General features: G+C 39.2%; 2 protein-coding genes across 2 annotated transcripts in view; one reads left to right on the top strand and one right to left on the bottom strand.

Annotated features, from left to right (window-relative positions):
* Positions 1–947: 947 nt before the first annotated feature.
* On the bottom strand, positions 948–11,888 carry LOC127450426 (protein FAM104A-like). The gene is made up of 3 exons (XM_051714540.1): positions 11,388–11,888; positions 11,037–11,148; positions 948–1,723 (listed from the first exon to the last, which is right to left on the bottom strand). Exons 1-3 carry the CDS (start codon positions 11,402–11,404, stop codon positions 1,484–1,486), a joined length of 369 nt encoding a protein of 122 aa, XP_051570500.1. The 5' UTR covers positions 11,405–11,888; the 3' UTR covers positions 948–1,483.
* A 2,700-nt stretch (positions 11,889–14,588) lies between these two features.
* Positions 14,589–21,060, top strand: part of LOC127450324 (protein HID1-like) — a 38,796-nt gene continuing 32,324 nt past the window's right edge. Inside the window, exons 1-2 of the mRNA XM_051714335.1 lie at positions 14,589–14,734; positions 17,390–17,539. Coding sequence (XP_051570295.1) covers positions 14,669–14,734; positions 17,390–17,539 — 216 coding nt within the window. The 5' untranslated portion in view covers positions 14,589–14,668. The remainder of the gene's footprint in view (positions 14,735–17,389; positions 17,540–21,060) is intronic.

Genomic DNA, 21,060 nt, shown 5'->3' with positions numbered 1-21,060 from the left:
TTAGTGATGGCTGGGATGCAAGAGAGCAGATCCTGAAGAACTCAGTTATATTGTGTCAAAATAATAATAATAAAAAGAAAACCCAGATTTACCCACTTCAGACTTCACCATGTACTATCAGCTTAGAATCATTGATATTGTATAGAGTGGATGATTTATGCATTAACTTCAGGACTGCAAAGAGCTCACTAACCAGCTGGAGGTGCATTGTGGTGTTTTGGCATGTTTGGGTACAGCCGTTTAATGCCCTAAATTTGCACAGCTGAACTGCAGTCTGGTCCACATCTGATAATCATCAAAATATATATATATATAAACATAACAATATCCCAATTGCAAATCCTCACTAAATACGTCAATATTTCATCCCAAAATCGAAAGAAATAAACAAATGTATCGAATATTTTTATTTACATTACTGTAATATGAAAGAAAAATTATTTACATCAAGATATATTTATTCAATACAAGTGAAGCTCAATTGACAGCATTTGTGGAATAATGTTGATTACCACAAAAAATTATTTTGACTCGTCTCTCCTTTTCTATTAAAAAAAGCAAAGTTACAGTGAGGCACTTACAATGGAAGTGAATGGGGCCAATTTTTGCCGGGTTTAAACACAAAAATGTGAAGCTTATAATTTTATAAAAGTACTTACATTTTTTCTTTACACAGAAAAGGTTAGTAAGTGATTTTATCACACTTAAATCATGTTTACATGCATATTGTTTATGTCTAGTTGGAATACCTTTGAAACAGTGAGTATTTTAACGTTCAAAACTTGGCAAAATTCACTTCCATTGTAAGTGTGTCACTGGACGAGGAGGGACGAGGGACAAGTTGAATTAACCTATTGTGGTAATCAACATTATGCACAAATGCTGTTGATTGAGTTTAACTTGTATTAAACCTGGAATATTCCTTGAGTATCTATATATTGTGGTAGTATTTCTTGAACTACCTTGATGTAATCACAGTAATGTGAATCAAATAAGGAATACAAAAATAAAATAAAAAGTAAAACGTCCAGATGCATTACAATAATCTGAATTTGGTGGGTAAATATGCCTAAATATCATTAAAATGTCACAATGGTTCTAAAATGGCCTTTTTCTTTACCCAAAATATAATTTATAATTGTTTCTCTCTTTTGAATTTGGTGTGAAATGTAACCTGGGCATGTTTCCATGAGATATCCCCCCCCCCCCTCATTCTTATTCCAGCTCTCAATGCTGTTTATTAAGAGGGAAAATACACAGTATGAATATCCCAAAAGTTTGCATCACAATCAAGCAGTCACTGCTTACAATGAACATTTCTGAGCTCTTTTTATTGATGAGTTTCCAATATCAGGGCATATTTTCCATCCAAACACATAACGTGAGCTCTCTGAGAAAGTAGGAGCAGGTCTGAATGGGGATGGCGATGATGGAGTTGTACCCTGTCTTCTAGGGGTCAGTACGGGAAGAGTGTCCCTGAAAGTCACCTGTGCTTGGACTGAGCTCGGCTCTGTAAGCTGTGGAAATGGGCCTCTCTCAGGACCCGGTTGATGTCCTGGTATGAGAGCAAGTCCACAGGGCCCGACTGCTTGGAGGCACTGACGGGACTGCAGGTGCCGGGGCCAGAGCGGGGCCCAATGATGTCCAGTCCACAATTACTGCTGCTACTGCTGCTGCCAGCGCCATGTTCTGGACTGCTGATGCCACTCTCACTGCTGGAAGACTGCAGGGAAACATAAGATCAGGCTAGCAACACAACATCATAGCAGCTAAGTATTACAATTTAAAAAATGTGTTGGATTGCAGGACACAAGTCTATATAATAGAAAGAACAGAAAAGGTCTCGCACACCATAGCTTGCAAAGAATAATTAGCAATACTTCAGTCTGAGACTTAATTATTTAAGCTGTGTTATTGTATGACCTAAATTTGAGTCCATTCAAAGAAAATTAAGTTGAAACAACATTTAAATTGCATATCTGAGTTAAGTCTACTTGCATCTAGTTACCGTAACTTACATAGTTAAGTTCAGTATATATAAACACCAAGCAAAGTGAACTTAATTACACAAGTTTTGGAGACGCCATTACTCAGTTCAACTGAGGGAATGAGTTAACTTAATCGACTTACTAAGGTTTTCAGCACACCAATGGGTTAATAACCTCACTTAAACGCATCCTATATAGTATGTGACATTAATCAGCTATATCCACAACATTAACGTAATATCGAAACTTACATCTGCAAAGTAGCTAATACTTCAGTATATTCATTATATACGATTATTTCAGGAGCTCAGATTTTCAGGGCATTTTCTCATGTTGTTTCATCTTACTTGTTAAATGTACAGTATTTATCTTTAATATGTTTGATATACGTTTAAATCATTTTAAGTAGATGTGATTGATATGTTATAGTATTGCGATATTTTTCCTCATGATATTGTATCAATATTCAAGTGCCAAAAACCTATATTATTAATTTTTTTTTTACTTTTACAACAGTCTCTTAGATGGCGCAGTTATTATGCTTTACCGCTGAGACAGAACGGACCTCCTTTGACGTCATCAAAAATAAAAGTTGTTGACAGCATGAATGCGTCAGACTATTCAAAATCCGACATCCTCTTTCAAATCCAGAGTTTGGTAACATTTTGGTTTGTCAAAGATCTAGAAAAAGCATTGTTTATGTTGAACTAACATAAACAATGCTGCGATATTACTGTGTTATTGTGTGTCATGGTCATCACAGTCAAGCTCCAAAATGACATTAAAGAAGCATAAAAGCACTATTAATGTAGACCATATGACTCGTGCATTATATTCAAAGTTTACTGAAGTCACACAAGAGTTTTGTGAATAGCAAAAGGATGTGGTTTTTTTGCATCAGTTTTCTGAAGTCCTATGAATAAGGCTGAAACAGTGAGCAACAAAATAAATATCACAATATAACGCAGTTTTGAATCGCAATACACCTAAAAAAAAAAAATAAAAATGGCATGCGTGCCAGCACTGGCACGCGGAGGGTTGATCACTGGCACGGCAGCAACAGCGAGAGAGTAGACCATTTTATTCATATAAATTCCACACCAGCATTCCAATCTTGATGTAATCCTTCCTCATGATCACACAGCATGTTTTCATGAGCTGAATGGGAGGCTAAACAAAAAGTTAAAATGTGACGAGACTCCAGTATACCCAACAGACTCGTGCAGCGCGTGCAAGCCATTCACACGTCACGAGCCGGCAGCGTTTCACGTTCTGTTAATCATTCTGTTAACCGCTTTGCTTTGGTCAGGCTGCTCCTACATACCGGGTTTCATTTGTTTGAACAATACGTTATGTAATAAGAAAAACACCACTATTAATCCTTGAGATTTCCAACCCAGCATACAGGTCCACCCCTCCTTAAACCATAGTCACACTCAAAATATATATAAAATAGACTGCTCCTCTCTCGCTGTTGCTTGACTGCTAGTTATTACATGATTACAATTAAATAATATGTGCATCGGCACAGCCATTGACCAGGAAAATAAAAAAATGGCACTCCATGTCAAAAAGGTTGCCGACCCCTGTAATATCGTATCACCAGTTACCTTGTAATCCCCACCCCTAATTCTAAGGCCGTGTGTCCACCAAAGCGTTTTTTTGCCACTGAAAATGCCAGGCGCTCTTCTGAAAACGCCCAGCTGGGAGCGCTTGAGCGCTTTGGAGGCGCAGTGTTTTTTCAGCTGAGCCACTTTGGTTGCTATGATATGGAATATCCGCGGAAGTAATGTGTTGCAAGTACCTAATTTTGGAAGAGTACTTGCTCTGACCCTTGCTCTGGATGAAGCATTATTTTTCATATTAATATTGTGGTAGTCCGTGAATGTCATCTGGTACAGACATGAATACTCAGAGACTAGCAAACTTCTCCTCCATTGTTGTTCAGTCGTTGTACAAGTAGGATGTGACGGTTGGCCTCCTCCACTTTGATTGGACAGCTAGGTAAAAAGTGACAGTGACTAGCGCTGCGTTTTACCCAAAGTTGAATTTTTTTTTTTTAACTCTCGCCGACCAGATTAAAACGGCAAGCGCGCAGCGTGGAATAGGCGCTCAGTGCCTCCTCACGCTGCTGGCTTTTTTAAATACGCGGCGCTCCCATTGCAAACAATTGAAAAAAATACGCTGGCCTCAGGGAAAAAATGCTTTGGAGGACACACGACCTAAGTAGTTTTCAAAATATATGAACATTTGGTTAAAGTTTGGTTACACATTGATACGGACATGTTTTTGTAATTTTGCACATTATCGTAAAAAAAAATTTAATCGAGAGTAAAGGCCTTTTCACACCAAACGCAAACCTTCGACGCGTTTTCTCAGCACGATTAACTTTTTTTGCGTTAACAATGGATTCCTAACGAGCCCTTCACACCTGGAACGAAGGTTCGCACTGAACTGCGTGCCGACAAAGCAAAGCTTTTTTTTATGGAGAGTGAGTCTAATTTAAAAACATTTCTTCGCCCGGCAAAGAAACAAATGTCAGTTGTCAGGAGCTGCTGCAGTCCCCAAAGCCAGCAGAACAGGTGGCGCTGAAGCATAAAAACCTTATTTGACCACCAACATTAAATGCTTAAGTAACTCCTGAACCAGAAGTGAGGACATGTGTTTCATTTGCATCAAATGCCTTAAAAACTGAAACAGTTTTTTCTCATATGGGTTCTCTTAACATGTAAAATGATATTGCTGCATCCCCTTTAAGAAGCTCTCTGATCTTGCATGGATTGTCTATATATATTGCTGTATTTTTTTTCCTTTGCATTTAATCTTATGTGAGCTCTCTTATATCTCTAATATAACATATATCGCATATATATTTTAATAAACAACTGTATGGATCTTGTGTTTTTATTCACCAAATATTAATCAAATTAATGCTGTGACTTGCAGTGCACTATGTCTTTGTATCAAAATGCCTTTGTATACCAAAAACGTGGTATTGTCTCCTCAAAATCGTTATTTCTGTACATAGTCGTAAATAGCTGTCGTTTGCAAGTACTAGTATCTAATAATGGGTCAGACTGAAGATGTTTTTGTTGGGTGAGGTGTTGTATTTCTTACATTATATAGACTCTTTGGCCGTTTAAATGTAGTAATCTGATGCTGGGGATGATGATATGTCTCTCGCTGCTTCTGGTGAGTGGCCAATTGAGGATGTTGCCGTCCCTTCCCCCAGCGAGTGCGAAGAGCGTGCATGCGGCAATCACAAGGAGATGCTTCGAGTTCTTTCAAGGGCGGTCGAAGAGCTTGGTCTCGAGTGGTCTCCTCCAGAGAAGCCTGAAAAATCTCGCCTTGATGAATGGTTCTTGCAGTCTGGATGGCATCAAGTGACTGCGTGCCCTGTTCTTCCCGGAAGTTCATAACGAACTGACAAAATCCTGGTGTGCCTTATTCAGCTAGATTCCACTCTCCTCACTAAAGTGGACCACGGGGAAGATAAAGGTTATGCCCAACTACTCCCTGTGGAAAAGGTGATAGCAGCAGATCTCTGCCCAGCAAGTAGCAGGGTGTGGAAATTATGCCCCGTTCATTCTTCCAAATCGTGTGGACTGAAGTCCGCACTGGCTAGAAAAGCATACTCAGCGGCGGGCCAAGCAGGTTCAGCACTCCACACGATAGCGGTGCTCCAAGTTTTCCAAGCTAAGCTCCTCAAGCAAATGGACGAGTAAGGCTACGATCCACAGGCGTTCAAAGAGCTCCGCACCTCTACAGACTTAGCACTGCGAGCCACGAAAGTTACTGCACAGGCCATTGGCAAGTCAATGTGCAACCTGGTAGTTTTGGAGCGTCACATCTGGCTGACCCTCACGAAAATGCGTGATGAGGAAAAAGCCACTCTATTTAATGTTGCAGTGTCTCCAGCTGGCCTTTTCGGTGGCTCTGTAGATAGATTTGCTAAGCACTACGTCAAGACTCCGCAACACTCACAGGCCATTAGACATTTTATGCCAAAACAGAGCAATACTTCATCACAACCGGCTCACACCTGCTCTGTCTCGCCGTGGCCCAAACAAGGGCAGCCGCCGAGGGGAAAAACCCCCTGCGCAGCAAAAGCGATCCTGACGGGTACAGCCCTATGAAGCGGAATGCAGAGCTCGCCGTTCTTTCAGGACCCATCCCGAAGAAGGCTCGATTGGAGACACACTTCATTCTCTTCTTCCCCAATGCTGTTTGTCAGGAAAGTAATAGTGTTGTTCAAAATGTTGCTTCTGTGTCTCACATTCAAATAACATGCAATAAAGAATGCAAAAAAAAAAAAAAAAGAGCACAGCACTCATTGCACATGCACGAGACGCTCACACTTTTTCAATAAAGAGCTCTTTTCCACTTCAAAGCCCACACATTATGCACAACCACTTCCCAATGGTGAGCGGTGCAATGAACAATCCAAATTACCCTCTGTCCCGTTACGCGGATGCGTGGCGAGCCCTTACGGGCATTTCCAACTGGGTGCTAAAAATTATCAAACATGGTTATATGATCCAATTTGCACGTCGGCCGCCCCATTTCAATGGTATTCTGTCTTCCACGGTCCTGTCCAAAGACGTGCAGGTGTTATGAATTTACAGCTGCTATTTTGTTGTCCCGAAGAAGGACATCGGGCTTCAGCCAATTTTAGATCTGAGACATTTGAATTGCGCACTTACGAAACGCCTGTTCAAAATGATTAACCTCTTTCCTGGCACCCCCTCTTTGGTGAGGAACGGGGTAAATGACATACCCAAAATAAAAGGTTTACCGCTCATGAATTCCTCTGACTACACACAATAATCAAGGTATCTTTAGAAAGCTAACACTTGAGATATTACTATGAAATCTTCCAAATTACTCAAACTGTTCCCAACACAGAGATAAAGAAGTGCAAACACAAAAGAAAAAAAAAAAATCATATTTCACACTTAGTATGAAATAAATACACAATGCTGTGGTATAGGCACCTAAATACACATCAGGCTAAAGCCCTAAGTCTTACCACGCTATGTTTCAAATTTGAAGGTGATACTAGCAAAAATTAGCTTTCTGTAAGCCTTTATCTAAATGCTTGTCTGCGTGCCTTTCTGAAAAGGCCAGCATTTTCAAGGAGACACAGGTGTGTCACAGCGAGTGCGCGCATTTGAATCTTCCAATGAGAAGTGTTTCATTTATGAAATGATGCGATAATTTATGCAAACTATCAATACCCACATATTGCCGTACTCGTAATTTCATTGGTTACATGTCCTCATAAATTACAACCCTCGAGAATGCTATTGGTAGATTTTTTTAACCGAATAAATTTGCCTATGCATGAACAGATATCACCAGAAACGTCATGTGCGCTATTTTCTAAAACTATGAAGCCAGTTTTATTCAGAAAACATCAGGGGTGCAATACTTCAGTTCCAGACACTCAACTAAATACATTTATACGGTTAGTTTTATCGAAGGGCACGTAAGACGCGCATAGTTTGTCGAATAAAAAGGATGACGTCATCGTATTTACCGGATTTCATGATGTAACCAATGGAAGTTCTATGGATTTTTATACAAGTCTGTGTGTTTTTGGGCAAAGGTTTACTATGGATATTGTGTAATGGACTATTGCAGTCAAAACAGATGGATGGCATCATTGTTGGATCAAACTTTACATTGCCATTACACAAACAAGGTAAGGACTCCCTGCTTTGTTGTTGCGTTGTCTATTGTGCACTCTTTACACAAAATAAGAAATCATCAGCTGAAAGTCATTTAGATTGATCAATGCTTTCACTGGAAGGAATCTGCAGCCTTAGATCTTTTAAATGGTGTATTGGCTGACCAGGTTACTTCATACAACGATACTGTACATATATGTGCTGAATGTAAACAATTGAAAACACAAGGCCATCCACGGCCTTCGCGAATAAACAAGTTGATCAGAAAATCTTATCGCATGTCCGCCCACACAATTGATTTGCGTCAATAGATCTGAAAGACGCGTACTTTCATGTTCAAATTGTACAACATCACAGGATGTTTTTGAGATTCGTGTTCGAGGGAACTGTGTATCAATTCAAAGTCCTGCCCTTCGGACTGTCCCTGGCTCCTTGCACATTCATAAAAGTGCACTGATGTGGTACTCGCCCCTCTGAAACTAAGAGGTGTGCGCATTTTGAACTACCTCGATGATTGGCTATCTGGCCCAATCAGAGGCTCTATTATGCCAGCACCGGGACTTATTGCTCCAACATCTGAACAGCTTGGGCCTCAATGTCAACTGGGCAAAGAGCATGCTCTCCCCGAGTCAACAAATCTCCTTTTTAGGAGTGCGTCTCGACTCGTGAGCGAGCGTGCGCATCTCACGAGTGAGCGCTTTCAGGCAATTCTCCAGTGTCTGTCTCAGTTCAAACTGGGGAGAACACTTCCACTGAAGCTGTTTCAAAAAGCGTTGGGCTTATAGCGGCGACATCCGCCATCATTCCATTAGGTCTCTTACACATGATACCTCTTCAGTGCTGGCTCAAGCGCTGTGTGCCACGGCATGCCTGGCGCCAAGGGCACATACGCATCACTATATCTCGCCGCTGTCTAGCTGCTCTAACACCTTGGACAGCTCCTGCTTTCTACCAGCAAGGTGTCATGCTGGGGCAGATTTTCAGGTGGAAAGTTGTGACCACAGATGCATCCAACACAGGTTGGGGGGGCGGTATTTGACGGATGCCCGGCTTTCGGCACCTGGACAGGTACGCAGAGGGCATGTCACATCAATCGCCTGGAGCTGTCAGTGGTTTTCCTATTAAATTATCTTGTTCTAATTTGCTCAGAGAATTCGTTCCCTACCAATGATGAGACTGACGCATCACCTCCTCCTGTGGAGCGAGCGCCATCTCCTCTTCCTGAGAGCGACATATGCCCCAGTCTGTCTGAATTACAGTGTGGACCTATTGTCATGCCAAGGGGCGATACCGGAGGAATGGAGACTTCATTCTCAGACTGTCCTGAGGATTTGGGAAATATTCAGCAAAGCAGAGATCTAGTTGCATCCGCGAGAACACCCACTGCCCCCTCTGGTACTCCAAGTCCCAAGCTCCGCTAGGAGTGGACACAATGGCCCACAAATGGCCTGTGAAACGCAAATACGCATTTCCCCCACAGTGTCTCCTTCACTCTGTCCTATGCAAAGTCAGAGAGGACAAGGAAACGATTCTACTGATTGCACCGAAGTGGCCCAACCAGTCCTGGTTTCCAGAAATTATAGAGATTTTAGACGACCCTCCATGGGAAATACCGCTGAGGAGGGATCTCCTCTCTCAAGCGCAGGGCACAATCTGGCATCCCCAGCCCCAGCTGTGGTACGTGCATGTGTGGCCCCTGAACAGGCGCACTAAACATAACAGAACTGACTCAGTCGGTAATGAACACCATTTTACAGGCTAGAGCATCGTCTACAAGACGCCTCTATGCACTGAAATGGAATGTGTTCACTAATTGGTGCTTTTCACATGGCAAAGACCCAGTGTACAGCCTGATACCTGAAATTCTCACATTTCTTCAAGAGTGACTGGATGCAAGGCTCACTCCGTCAATGCTCAAAGTTTATGTGGTGACTATATCTGCGTATCACGCACCTGAAGCCAGCACCTCTATAGGCAAACATGATTTAATCATAAAGTTCCTTAGGGGAGCGAGGCGGCTGAATCCCCCTCGCCCAGCTACAGTTTCACCTTGGGAGCTAGCTTTGGTTCTAAATGCGCTCACAGGGCCCCCCTTCGAGCCTCAGGACTCTGTTGAATTGCATGTGCTTTCTATCAAGATGCATTACTGCTGGCTCTGGCCTCAGTAAAATGGGTCAGTGATTTGCAAGCACTGTCAGTCGACAATTCATGTCTGGAGTTTGGTCCGGATCTTTCAAACGTCACTGTTAAACCCAGAAAAGGCTATGTGCCTAAGGTTCTAACCACGCCCTTCAAAGTACAGGTGGTTCACCTTCAAGCCTTTTTCCCTCCTCCATTTAATTCAGATGAGGAACAGTCTGTGCATTTGTTATGCCCTGTGCGAGCGCTACACACATATGTTGAGCGCACTCGCCAGTTCATACTGTCTGACAAGCTCTTTTTGTGCTATGGAGGAGGCACAAAAGGAATGTCTGTCTCCAAGCAAAAACTTATATATATAATATTATTATTATTATTATTATTTTGTGCACAATTTGGCAAAAGAACAGCTTGATTGGAATTGACATTTAAAGAAATACTCTGCTCCAAGTGATATTTCCTTTGAATCAGTGTCAGAAATTAAAGTGCAATATTTGCCCCAGGATTTGATTTTCATAGGCACTTTTTTTCCTACCTTTATGAAAAATTTAATTTAAGAGTAATTATATGTTTTATGCATTAACGTGTATATCTAGGCCTTGAATGCAATATTAAGAAATGGAAGTTACAAATAAAGCACAGAAGAATTCCTAATAGGAGCATTTTTCCCCAAGCCATTGTTCATTTCCCATCTCATATTTCATCTCAAGCATACTCTTCACTAACACTTTTTTTTTTTTTTTTTTATTAACTTGGTTAACAAGTACAATACATTTTGAACAAAAGTCTATTAGAAGCAAAATAATTTGGTGTGGTGGAAGTGAGGCCACAACTTTAGGACAGTTGTCATTTTTTAAAAATTTATAGAAATCATTGAAATGATATTAAAGTACTGAAATATTTTTCACTATTTGTCTAGATTATAGTTTTAAACATGTAATAATTTATATATTTATAATGAATGTTCATAGTTTAATATTGAAAGTCTGGGTCAGCGACAATAATAATATAGTCAAATATATACATAAAAAGCATTTGAAAAGTACAGAAAATCAATGATAAAGGCCTGGTAAAACATTTCCAATTCAGTACCAATGTGATCCTCAAGCAACAAAAAGAGAAAAAAATGTAAATCAACCCCTGGGACATGAAAGTGCCCGAAGTTGAATTAAATGACAATTCTGACAATGAAGGATGTGTTGATGACTGACGGTCTCACCTCAGACTCCCATGATTCTCTGGCAGTGTCAGTGCTCTGGAGAGTTGAACTCAGTCTTTTGGCCGGAGGCATCTGAACATCTTCATCATCACCTTCAGCGTGCTGACGCTTCCTGTAAAACATTATTAGAGGAAAAAGACTGTCAACAAGCTATACTCACTAAAGTAGCATCACTGTGTGATCCTTTTCTGAACACTCATAGTCGTGTAGACCGTCATATGATGTATACTCTTTTCTGTTCACTTTTCATAATATATACGATGTAAACCGTGTACCCTATTTATGATATAAAAATCTCTGTATTTTCTATCCATCAATCTATCTTTAACAGTACAGACATTGACATCTCACCTGTTTTCTGTCAGCATAATGTCTCCTGGATAATAAAGATCTTGTATGTGTTTTGCTCAACAGCCTGCTGTGTCATGCTACACTACACACATCATCACACCTCAGCTAACAGCGCAACACTCATAATATACACATCCCTGTTCAAATGAGAGCGCCTCTTTGAATTATAACTCAGAAAATGGTCAATTCAATGTAAACAAATACAAGGCGACAGTGCTGGATTTCTCCTCGAGTAAGAAACAGTCTATCTCAAACTGATCCGGCTAGTCTCCGTCATAACTGCTAGCCGCCAAATCACGCGTTATATTCCACAGTTTACACGCTGGATGCGTCTCACAGTCGTTCTTTCATGAACGGAACGAATAAAACAACGCTCTCCGTAAATATCTGTCGGTTATTATTATATTTGATGAGCCTGTACATACAAAAACAAACCACCGCAGCTGATGCTAGTTACATGGCAGCGCGCAAGCGCGAAACTCCAGCCCGTTAACATGAGGAAACCGCGGGATTGGTTAATTCGGCACTGACGTCACTTCCGATCTGCACAAGCCGTACCAGAGCCAGTCAGCCAGAGTGCTTCTAAAGTGAGTCTACAAGGTTAGCATAAAATTTCATAATGCGGCGCTCCCATAGACATTCAATGGGCGGTACACTGGCGAGGAGACAAGAGGCCGTTTATTTTGATTGGATGTCGATGGAGGAGATACTTTAGTACGCTGAATAAACTGCTTTTGTGAGGAAACAGCTCATAATTTAATGAATTGACCGCTAATCTTCAACATGTTTTACACTAAAAATACTTTTGGAATTACCTATGTGTGGAGCTTACTACTGTAAAATTGCTGTTTTATAAGAGAAGAAACTGACAATTTTGCGATATGTAGGTGTCAGTTTATGGCTCTCCCAATTTGTATCGTACCCGCAAAAGGTGATTTACTGTCGTAATAAGCTATCTATTATGATAGAACCGCTGAGGTTTTTTATCTAAATAATTAAAAGTATCTCTGCCAGAGCCTACAAAAAAATCAGAGATTGAGCACTTGTATTAAAATGAAAGGAAGAAATCGAAACACCCAATATGTAGAAAGGTAATCATCTTGCATTTGTAACCGGTCCTGCCGAGTGGGATTTCAACCGAAGTCTCTGGCGTGGGAGGCGGGCACTAACAAGGAGGCTAAAGGCGACAGCCACTAGTGTGCCTCTACAGGCCAGGAGAGTGAGGTTTGCACACACTGCACTACACGTACCAGCTGGCTACTGTTACACTCACCCACCTAATCCTCACTGCCATCCGGGTCACGGCACCACTGTAACCGGTCCTGCTGGACCCGCTCAGAGCGGGATTTGAATCGGAGTCTCAGTCACGGGAGGTGGGCGCGCTAACGATGAGACTAAAGGCTACAACACCTAGCGTCAGTCGCTAGTGTGCCTCTTGAGGCCAGGGGAGTGAGGTTCACACACTCTGCACAGCATGTACCAGCTGGCTATTGTTACACATTTACATCATGTGCCAATGACCGTAATTACGAGATTCCCACAAGTAAAAACCTTTCATGTCTTCGCAGAACTCATATTTACAAGTTGTAAACTCGAAATTCATTGAAAACTCCGACTTGACAGCCATGACGTCATGTACAAAGAGAACCAACATGGCAGCGGCCTCAACAGTTGAAGGTAGTGTCCTGAACACATTTCTGTTAGATATGCCATTTTATTATGCCATAATATTTATTTTAATTTTTTGTGCAAAAACAGAGATAAATTAATTAAAATTATGATGTTTTACTATTATCAACAACAAAGAGGTTACAAGTGTTGCCATAGAAACTAATAACTTACAGGTATGTGGGCATGAATAGCTCTGAGGAATTTACAAGTAATGTAAATCTAGTAATGCTGAGTTCCATTTTTCAGTTCTGGTCTCGGAACTCGGAAAATAACTCGGAGCTCCGACTTCCGAGACAAATGGAACGCACGATAAGTACAGTAATTCTGACATGACATGAACACACCATAAGTCCCGCCTTGCAGGTAAACGAGCCAATCACCTTTTAGATACAGACATCGCCTGTCAATCAACTCGAGAACGCGCAGTAGAGCCTGACAAATAGCGTTTCTTAGTGTAATCTGAGCTAAAAAAAAAAAAATGTATGATACCGTTGTTGTCAGATTTTACTGCTAACTTTACATATAATCGTATTCTTGACCAACTGTCTTGGTGATTTCAGGTTTTCCACATTCAGGTATTTTATACCGCTTGTGTCCATAGAAAATAGTTGCACTGGAGCGTTCCCAAGATGGCCGCCGAGTGGACTGGCTTGCCTTGAAAAGGGACTTTGGCCGTGCTGTTCATAGAAATGAGCGCAACACATTCATTGGTTCTGCGTGGGTGAGCTCAATAATCATGCTTATTTGTCTTTTACATATCCGTTATAAATGCAATTATACAGAATATATAGCAGCAATTTATCAAATGTTGCGTTAAGGTATTTACTGTAACACATATTTACGAAAACTGCCACATATTATTTTCTTTCTAACACTGCATAAAATAGTGAATTTAAATGCATTTGAGAATTAAATGCAAATGTGTTCGTTTGTGTGAGTTCAAAGAGAAAGAGCTGTCAGAAACTCATTAAAAAAGGTAAAATAAAAATAAAAACTGCTGTGTTCCCTGTATATCGATTAAATTACGACTACTTGACTATTAAGCCTAATAGTTTGGAAATAAACCAAGGGTGGAAATTAGAGCTATTCGTCTCTGACATAATGATGTGTATTCAAGCAGTAATATTCTTACTTTAGCAACAGTATAATACATTAACAAATGTGTGCTGTATCTGTTCTAAAACATGACCTTGGAAAGCAAAAGCTTCTAGGGACTAAAGTGTTTTCATAGCAACTGCCTAGTGCGTGTGGACTTCACTAATAGTACTATGACAGAGCCCTGACTCATGAATATGAAAAAGATTCGACTGGCGTTGCTTGGAAACGTTCAGGGAGCGCTCGGTTACATGCCCTGATTAATATTCATGAGCCTAGCGGCCGCATTCGATCCCCTGCCTTTCGGCCAATCATTTACGCCTACTGGGAGATCTTTGATTTATTTGTAATTAATATTTATGAGCCAAGCCTTGCCCATAGTAAGACTTGAGCTCTCATCCCGGAAGTTTTCGGTTTTATCGCACCATCACCGCCTCCGCAGATGACACACGCAGAGGAGGAGGTGACGGGGATTACAGCAGCGCTTTATCATTAAACCATCATATCAGATCAACATGGGAAATACGGACTCAAAGCTGAATTTCAGAAAGGCGGTGATACAGCTGACCACAAAAACACAGGTTGGTGTCTTCGGTGTTTTAAGGCTGGAGTAGCGTGTGTGTGTGTGTTTCCAGATGGACCGCGTCGATCAGACCTCTGCATCATCTCACACACAATTATTGAAATAAAACCTGACAGTTTATACATGCGTGTTTGTTCGTCACAGATATTTAATTCAGAGCACCGATGCTTGCGTTTGCGCCTAAATAACAGTTGTACAGGTGTTATGTGTGTTTATATGTGAAGATCTGCGTGCTGTTGCTCATCTATATTGGTGAACTTATTTTTAAACAAATCCTTTTTTATGGTACTTTAATACAAAACAATAATAGTTGTAATAATACTAATATATATATGACATTTAAAATTATATTTACATATCTTACTGGAAAATGCACATGAGAGATTTCCAGTAAAATATCATCCTAATAACATCCTTAAAACAAGAAAAATTCACTTGAGAAGCAATTGCAAGAGATATTACGACTTGTTTTCACAAAATGTATTTTGAGTAAAAATTCAATTAGTTTTGTTCCGTTGGCAGACTTTTCCTCCCACCTGTTTTAACCATAAACCTTACTAGATATGCCATTTTATTGCTTATTTTCTAACATGTACTTTAAAGTGCATAAAGGGTGATTATTTAAGATTTGTTTTATGTAAATGATTAAATGAAAGCGACATGAGGGATAATGAGATGACGCATGGTAGACCCCGCCCCCCAGACGTGACGTCTCAGTTTTAAATGCCAGTCATAAAAAAATATATTTATATTGTAAAGTTTTAATGGGTTGTCAACAAAGAGCATGCACATTAGCTTGCTTTTTTTTTTTTTTTTTTTTTTTTGCAATGTCACTATTTTAACAGGTAAAAAAAAAAATACAATATATGAATATATAGGGAAAATGTATTTTAAGTGTTGTAACACTTTTTAGCTGCAAAAGTGAAATTATTAACAATATAAATGTTTACAGTTTTAACTGAAAAAGAATGTAAAAATGCTACACAAAAAAAATTCAATTGCTTAGTTTCCTTGCCATATACGGTTAGAAATTATATTTTTAGACAATACATGTAATTTTATGGAAGAATATTGTAAACAAAAAATATAAATATAAATAAACTTTTTTTTTTTTTTTTTTTTTATATATATATATATAAAAAGTGCAATGTAGCTTAAAAGTGAAAATTTATAATATGTTTAACGAGACATTATATGTACTTTTATGGTAAACTATTTTTAAAGTTATGATGAAAAACCATAATCATATGCTTTTCTTTATTTTTAATGTGAATTTCTGGCAACCCCAGCTGCCAGTTTTTGACCATAAATTTAACAGGATTTTTTTTTTTACAGTGCTCTTTATTTCCTGTTTTCTGCATTGTTAATATGTGATTTCTTTATGAACTTTTTGCTATTAAATATCTATATAAAAATATTAATATTTTATATATATACTCACCGACCTCTTTATTAGGTACACTACTTATTCATGCATTTATCTAATCAGCCAATCGTGTGGCAGCAGTGCAGTGCATAAAATCAAGCAGATATGGGTCAGGAGCTTCAGTTAATGTTCACATCAACCATCAGAATGGGGAAAAATGTGATCTCAATTATTTGGAGTGTGGCATGATTGTTGGTGCCAGACGGGCTGGTTTGAGTATTTCTGTAACTGCTGATTTCCTGGGATTTTCATGCACAACAGTCTCTAGAATTTACTCAGAATGGTGCCAAAAACAAAAAACATCCAGTGAGGGGCAGTTCTGTGGACGGAAATGCCTTGTTGATGAGAGAGGTCAACAGAGAATGGCCAGACTGGTTTGAACTGACAACGTCTACAGTAACTCAGATAACCACTCTGTACAATTGTAGTGAGCAGAATAGCATCTCTGAATGAACAGCACATCTAACCTTGAGGCTGATGGGCTACAACAGCAGTAGACCACGTCGGGTTCCAATTCTGTCAGCCAAGAACAGCAGTGTTTCCCACAGGATTTTGTGACGTTGTGGTGGGTGGACCTCGGACCTAGAGGGGTCTGGGGGCATGGTCCCCTGTAAGAAAATTTTTACATTTTAAAGTTAAATGCATCAATCTGGTGCACTTTGAGAGCAAAATTAAGAGGCTAGATCTATGAAGAACTTTGTGCTCTTGTAAACAATTTTGTGCTCTAGTAGTAATTTAATCATAAACACATTGGTTGTATAGATATGAATGGTGATGATTACCAGAGCCGCTGGTAATAACGTTAAAGTTAGATAATTAGCTAACGTTAGCTAGCTAGATATAACGTTACATAAGTTATACATTGTTTTTCACGACAAGCAGCCAGATATGTCAGTCGACATAAGTGAAGAGGTGAGCTGCCACAGTCTAGGTAATTAATGGGAAACACTGAACAGAAAACTGAGGCTGCAGTCTCATGACAATACAATCCTTTTTTTCTTCAAAAAACAAAACAAAAAGAAGACATAAATCAAACAAAACTACTGATGTACCTCACAACACAGACACATTTTAATTTGCATTACTGTGCCGTCTTCAAATGACATGCAGTGAAGTTACTTTTAATCAAATATTGATGCAGTTCATGAATTCATCCTTTAGATCAGCACAGCTGTAACACAATTATTTTTATGAGATGTATCAAAGCTGTCTTCTCTCGCATCACAGCCTGTAGAGGCCACAGATGATGCGTTCTGGGATCAGTTCTGGGCCGACACCGCCACCACCGTGCAGGATGTGTTTGCTCTGGTGCCTGCTGCTGAGATCCGAGCCGTTCGGGAGGAATCACCCTCCAATCTGGCAACACTGTGTTATAAGGTAATGTTTTGTTCTGTGCTGGAACGGATCCTGTCTTTTACTGAATGAAGAATATCATTTATAAATCAGTGTTGGGAAAGTTACTCGAAAACAGTAATCTACTACAGATGACTAAATGCTCCTCTTGAATTGTGAAAACGTAATCACATTACTAATTGCAGTAGTTTTTAGTTACAATCTAAAACACTTTTTACAGAAAAATGTTTGTTGTTCTGCTCAACAGATTCAAAATAATAAGACATACATAATTCATGTTTTAATAGTGTTTTACATAAATACATTTTTTGAAGTACATTTTAGAAATACAACAACATAACATATGTGTAACCCAAGTAATGTACTTAAAAAGACAGTTAATTGAAACTGAAACTGAATTGAAAGTCAGAAACTGTAATCTGATTACAAGAATGTAAAATGTAATGTGTTACACTACTTTTTGAATTAAAAAGTAATTTGATTACTGTAACTCACAAGAGCCACCACTGCTTGTTTTTCATGAAATCTGTTGAGGATCAGAATCAGGTCCTATTCATTTTACAATAGGTTACATTCTCCCATTTTGTTGATCAATAATAATAATTATAAACTAAATTCTAATAAAGAATCTTACAAACCCAACAGGTTTTTTTTTTATTAGAACATTTTACCATTAATGGTAACAGAGTGTTTTTCATCATTCTGCATTGACTTGTATCGTTAACATTGAAATAAAAGTTTCCCATAAAATATATATATAAAATATCTCTTTTAATGGAAATATGTGAATTGGGAATTTCTGCTAAACTTATGTGATTTGTTACAAGAGGTAGACCGATATAACGGTTTTACTCAACCTAGAAACACAACAAAAATAAAATAAAATCTGCCTTTACACTTCTGCTGTAGCATTGTACTACACTAATACTGCATTGACATTTGTTATGGTAGCATAGTAGATGTATTGTGTCTCCTCTAAGATTAATTGCTTGTGCTTGTATATTATAGTCATTGGTAAGTCTGCTTCATGCAACCTAGTCTCATGGAATGAACATTAATTACATTCTTGCAATCTGAGTTTCACTGCAGTTTTCTGGTGAAATGAACACTAGAAACGCTACAACAACTGTGCGTTTTAGTCACTTTCACACAAATCATGAGTACAATGGCTGATTATGAATTTATAAACACGAATTTTTCGCTCTAGCAACACGAAACACGAAATGATATGTTTGCTTCAGAAAATATGCTTTTCATGTCGCATTTCCTTTTAGGACACAATCGGTTAGGTTTAGGTGTTGGTTTAGGGTAAGGATGTCTGTTTTTTTCAACTCTCACTTGCTTTTAGGAAACTATTGGTTAGGTTTAGGTTAAAGTTTTAGTTTAGAGTGGCACATTCTGCTCATTAAAACTCACCTTTAAAACCTCATCTGATTACGACACCATTTCACTCTCTTTAGGCGCCCCCTGCTGGACATTTCACTGGGAAACTGCATCCAAACGTGTAATAAGGCACATTTATAATGCAAAAATATTGCCATAGTAATGTAAATTTCATGAAATCAGGCTGGTTTTTACCAATTTATCAGTGCCAGTAGTTGCTTTTTGGAACTATCGTTTATCTGCAAAAGATTTATTTCTCTGTGTCCTTCTGTGGCTGGCACTGGAAAAGTCTACAGTTACAACGGCTTGGTTCTACAGTATATCAGTGGCCTCTAGAAGTGAAACAAAAACAATTACTGAAACCTTGTGAGAATTTGCTGTATCTAAATCTTTCATCATAATGGGATTTTGGTTAAACAATAAACTGCATCTGGGATTTCATTCATTCATTCTGGACACTTGAAGAAAGAATAAGAAAAGTTTTTAACATTCTATAAATCGATTTTTAAAAACTATCAGCCAATTAATCGGTTATCGACTTTCCCACCAACTTAGTTATGTCCAATGCCTGATGCTTGCCTTTGTAAAATGTATGAAAACAATCCCACATGTTATGATTGATTTCACTGCTGCTTATGTCCTGAAATGATACTGGTGAAAATGGTGTATTCTAAACAGTTGAGAGGCCTGGTAAAGGGTTAACTTGTAGTCATTAGAACATGCATTTCATCAATAGTAGGCAGTGATTGTGTGAATCATGTGTTATTAGTCGGACAGGAATTCAGTTGGCGCTTTCCCCTTCCTGTCTCCCTTCCTGGACTTCCTGTTTAAGAATGCCCATCAGAAAGCAAACACATGATTAAAAGTCTTCAGTTTTCCAGTGTACCTCCCGCCAGAAGAGTTTGACAGGGAGGGCGGTTGTATTTATATAACGTGGAAGAAGCGAAGCATGACATGGGACACCATGACATGGGACACCAAGTGCATTATAATTAAAGAAATGATTATATATATATATATATATATATATATATATATATATATATATATATATATATATATTATACCACACTTCTGCTGTTGTTTGTGCATTTACAAAATTAAACATTAATAATTAAATTTATCCCATAGTCTATTTGAATACTCGATTCTGATTGGATGGAATGCGTGCGTTAAAACTGTTGAACGCACAGGTAGTTCCAGCAGAGACGGCCACTTCTGTTTAAATGAATGGGAGAAATTGAAACACCCAACCAAGAAGCTCTAGCGCCCAACAGTCAACGGATGTAGAAAGGAAGTCCCACCGGGAAAGTTTTGTTTTTTAGCGTAATCTGAAATAAAAAAGCACACTTTTTGATACCAGCATTGTCAGATTTTACTGCAGATTTGAAATATGTTCTTTGATCGTAATCTTGACCAAACGTTTTTGAGATTTCGGTGTTCCCCCATTCAAGTAGATAGTAGCTGCACTGGCATGACTGGAAGTAGCCTCCCAAAAGTGTTCCAGAGATAGCCGACAGTGGACTGACTTGCTAGAAAGACTTTGGTTCCTGTCACTTTTAATCACTGTTCTGTATTAATGCACCTTCTCTTCTGTCCTCCGTAATGAGACATTACGTTCCTTTATGAGACATGAACCTCTGTTCAAATGACCTCTGTACGTGAATATAGTCTCAGAGCTGGGATTAACCATCACATTACAAAACAACATCATCAAGTCATGCAGTGCCATCTTTAAATCAACTGTGAAGTGCAACAGGAAACAACAACAGTGTTCATCAGCTCTGGACTGAGTCTAACCTAGAAATAGTTAGGAGTGCTGCACTTTTCTGTTGCACACCCATAAGGCTTGTAAGGAAAGTATGGTTTGACATACAACTATGTCTTGCACTGAGGGGGAGAGAAGGAAACTGGGACCCATCAAAGGCATCTTTAGCTATCCGGCAAAACGATTTGAATTGTAATATGATAAACATCATCTAATATTGCTGTGCTGCTCAACACACTCGCTATAGGGTGCCACTTGATCACACATCGCTGACTGAAGCGCTAAATGCAGACTGATTTATAAGATGCAGCCTTTTGCACTTTAGTAATCGTGCAAGGCAACATCATGATTTCATTCTTAATTCAATCAATCATGCAGCCTTAATGGATACCAT

This window comes from Myxocyprinus asiaticus, chromosome 13, assembly GCF_019703515.2.
Source record: "Myxocyprinus asiaticus isolate MX2 ecotype Aquarium Trade chromosome 13, UBuf_Myxa_2, whole genome shotgun sequence".
Taxonomy (NCBI): Eukaryota; Metazoa; Chordata; class Actinopteri; order Cypriniformes; family Catostomidae; genus Myxocyprinus; species Myxocyprinus asiaticus.
Note: the sequence above shows the minus strand (reverse complement) of the source record. Positions and strands in the feature narration are given on the sequence as shown.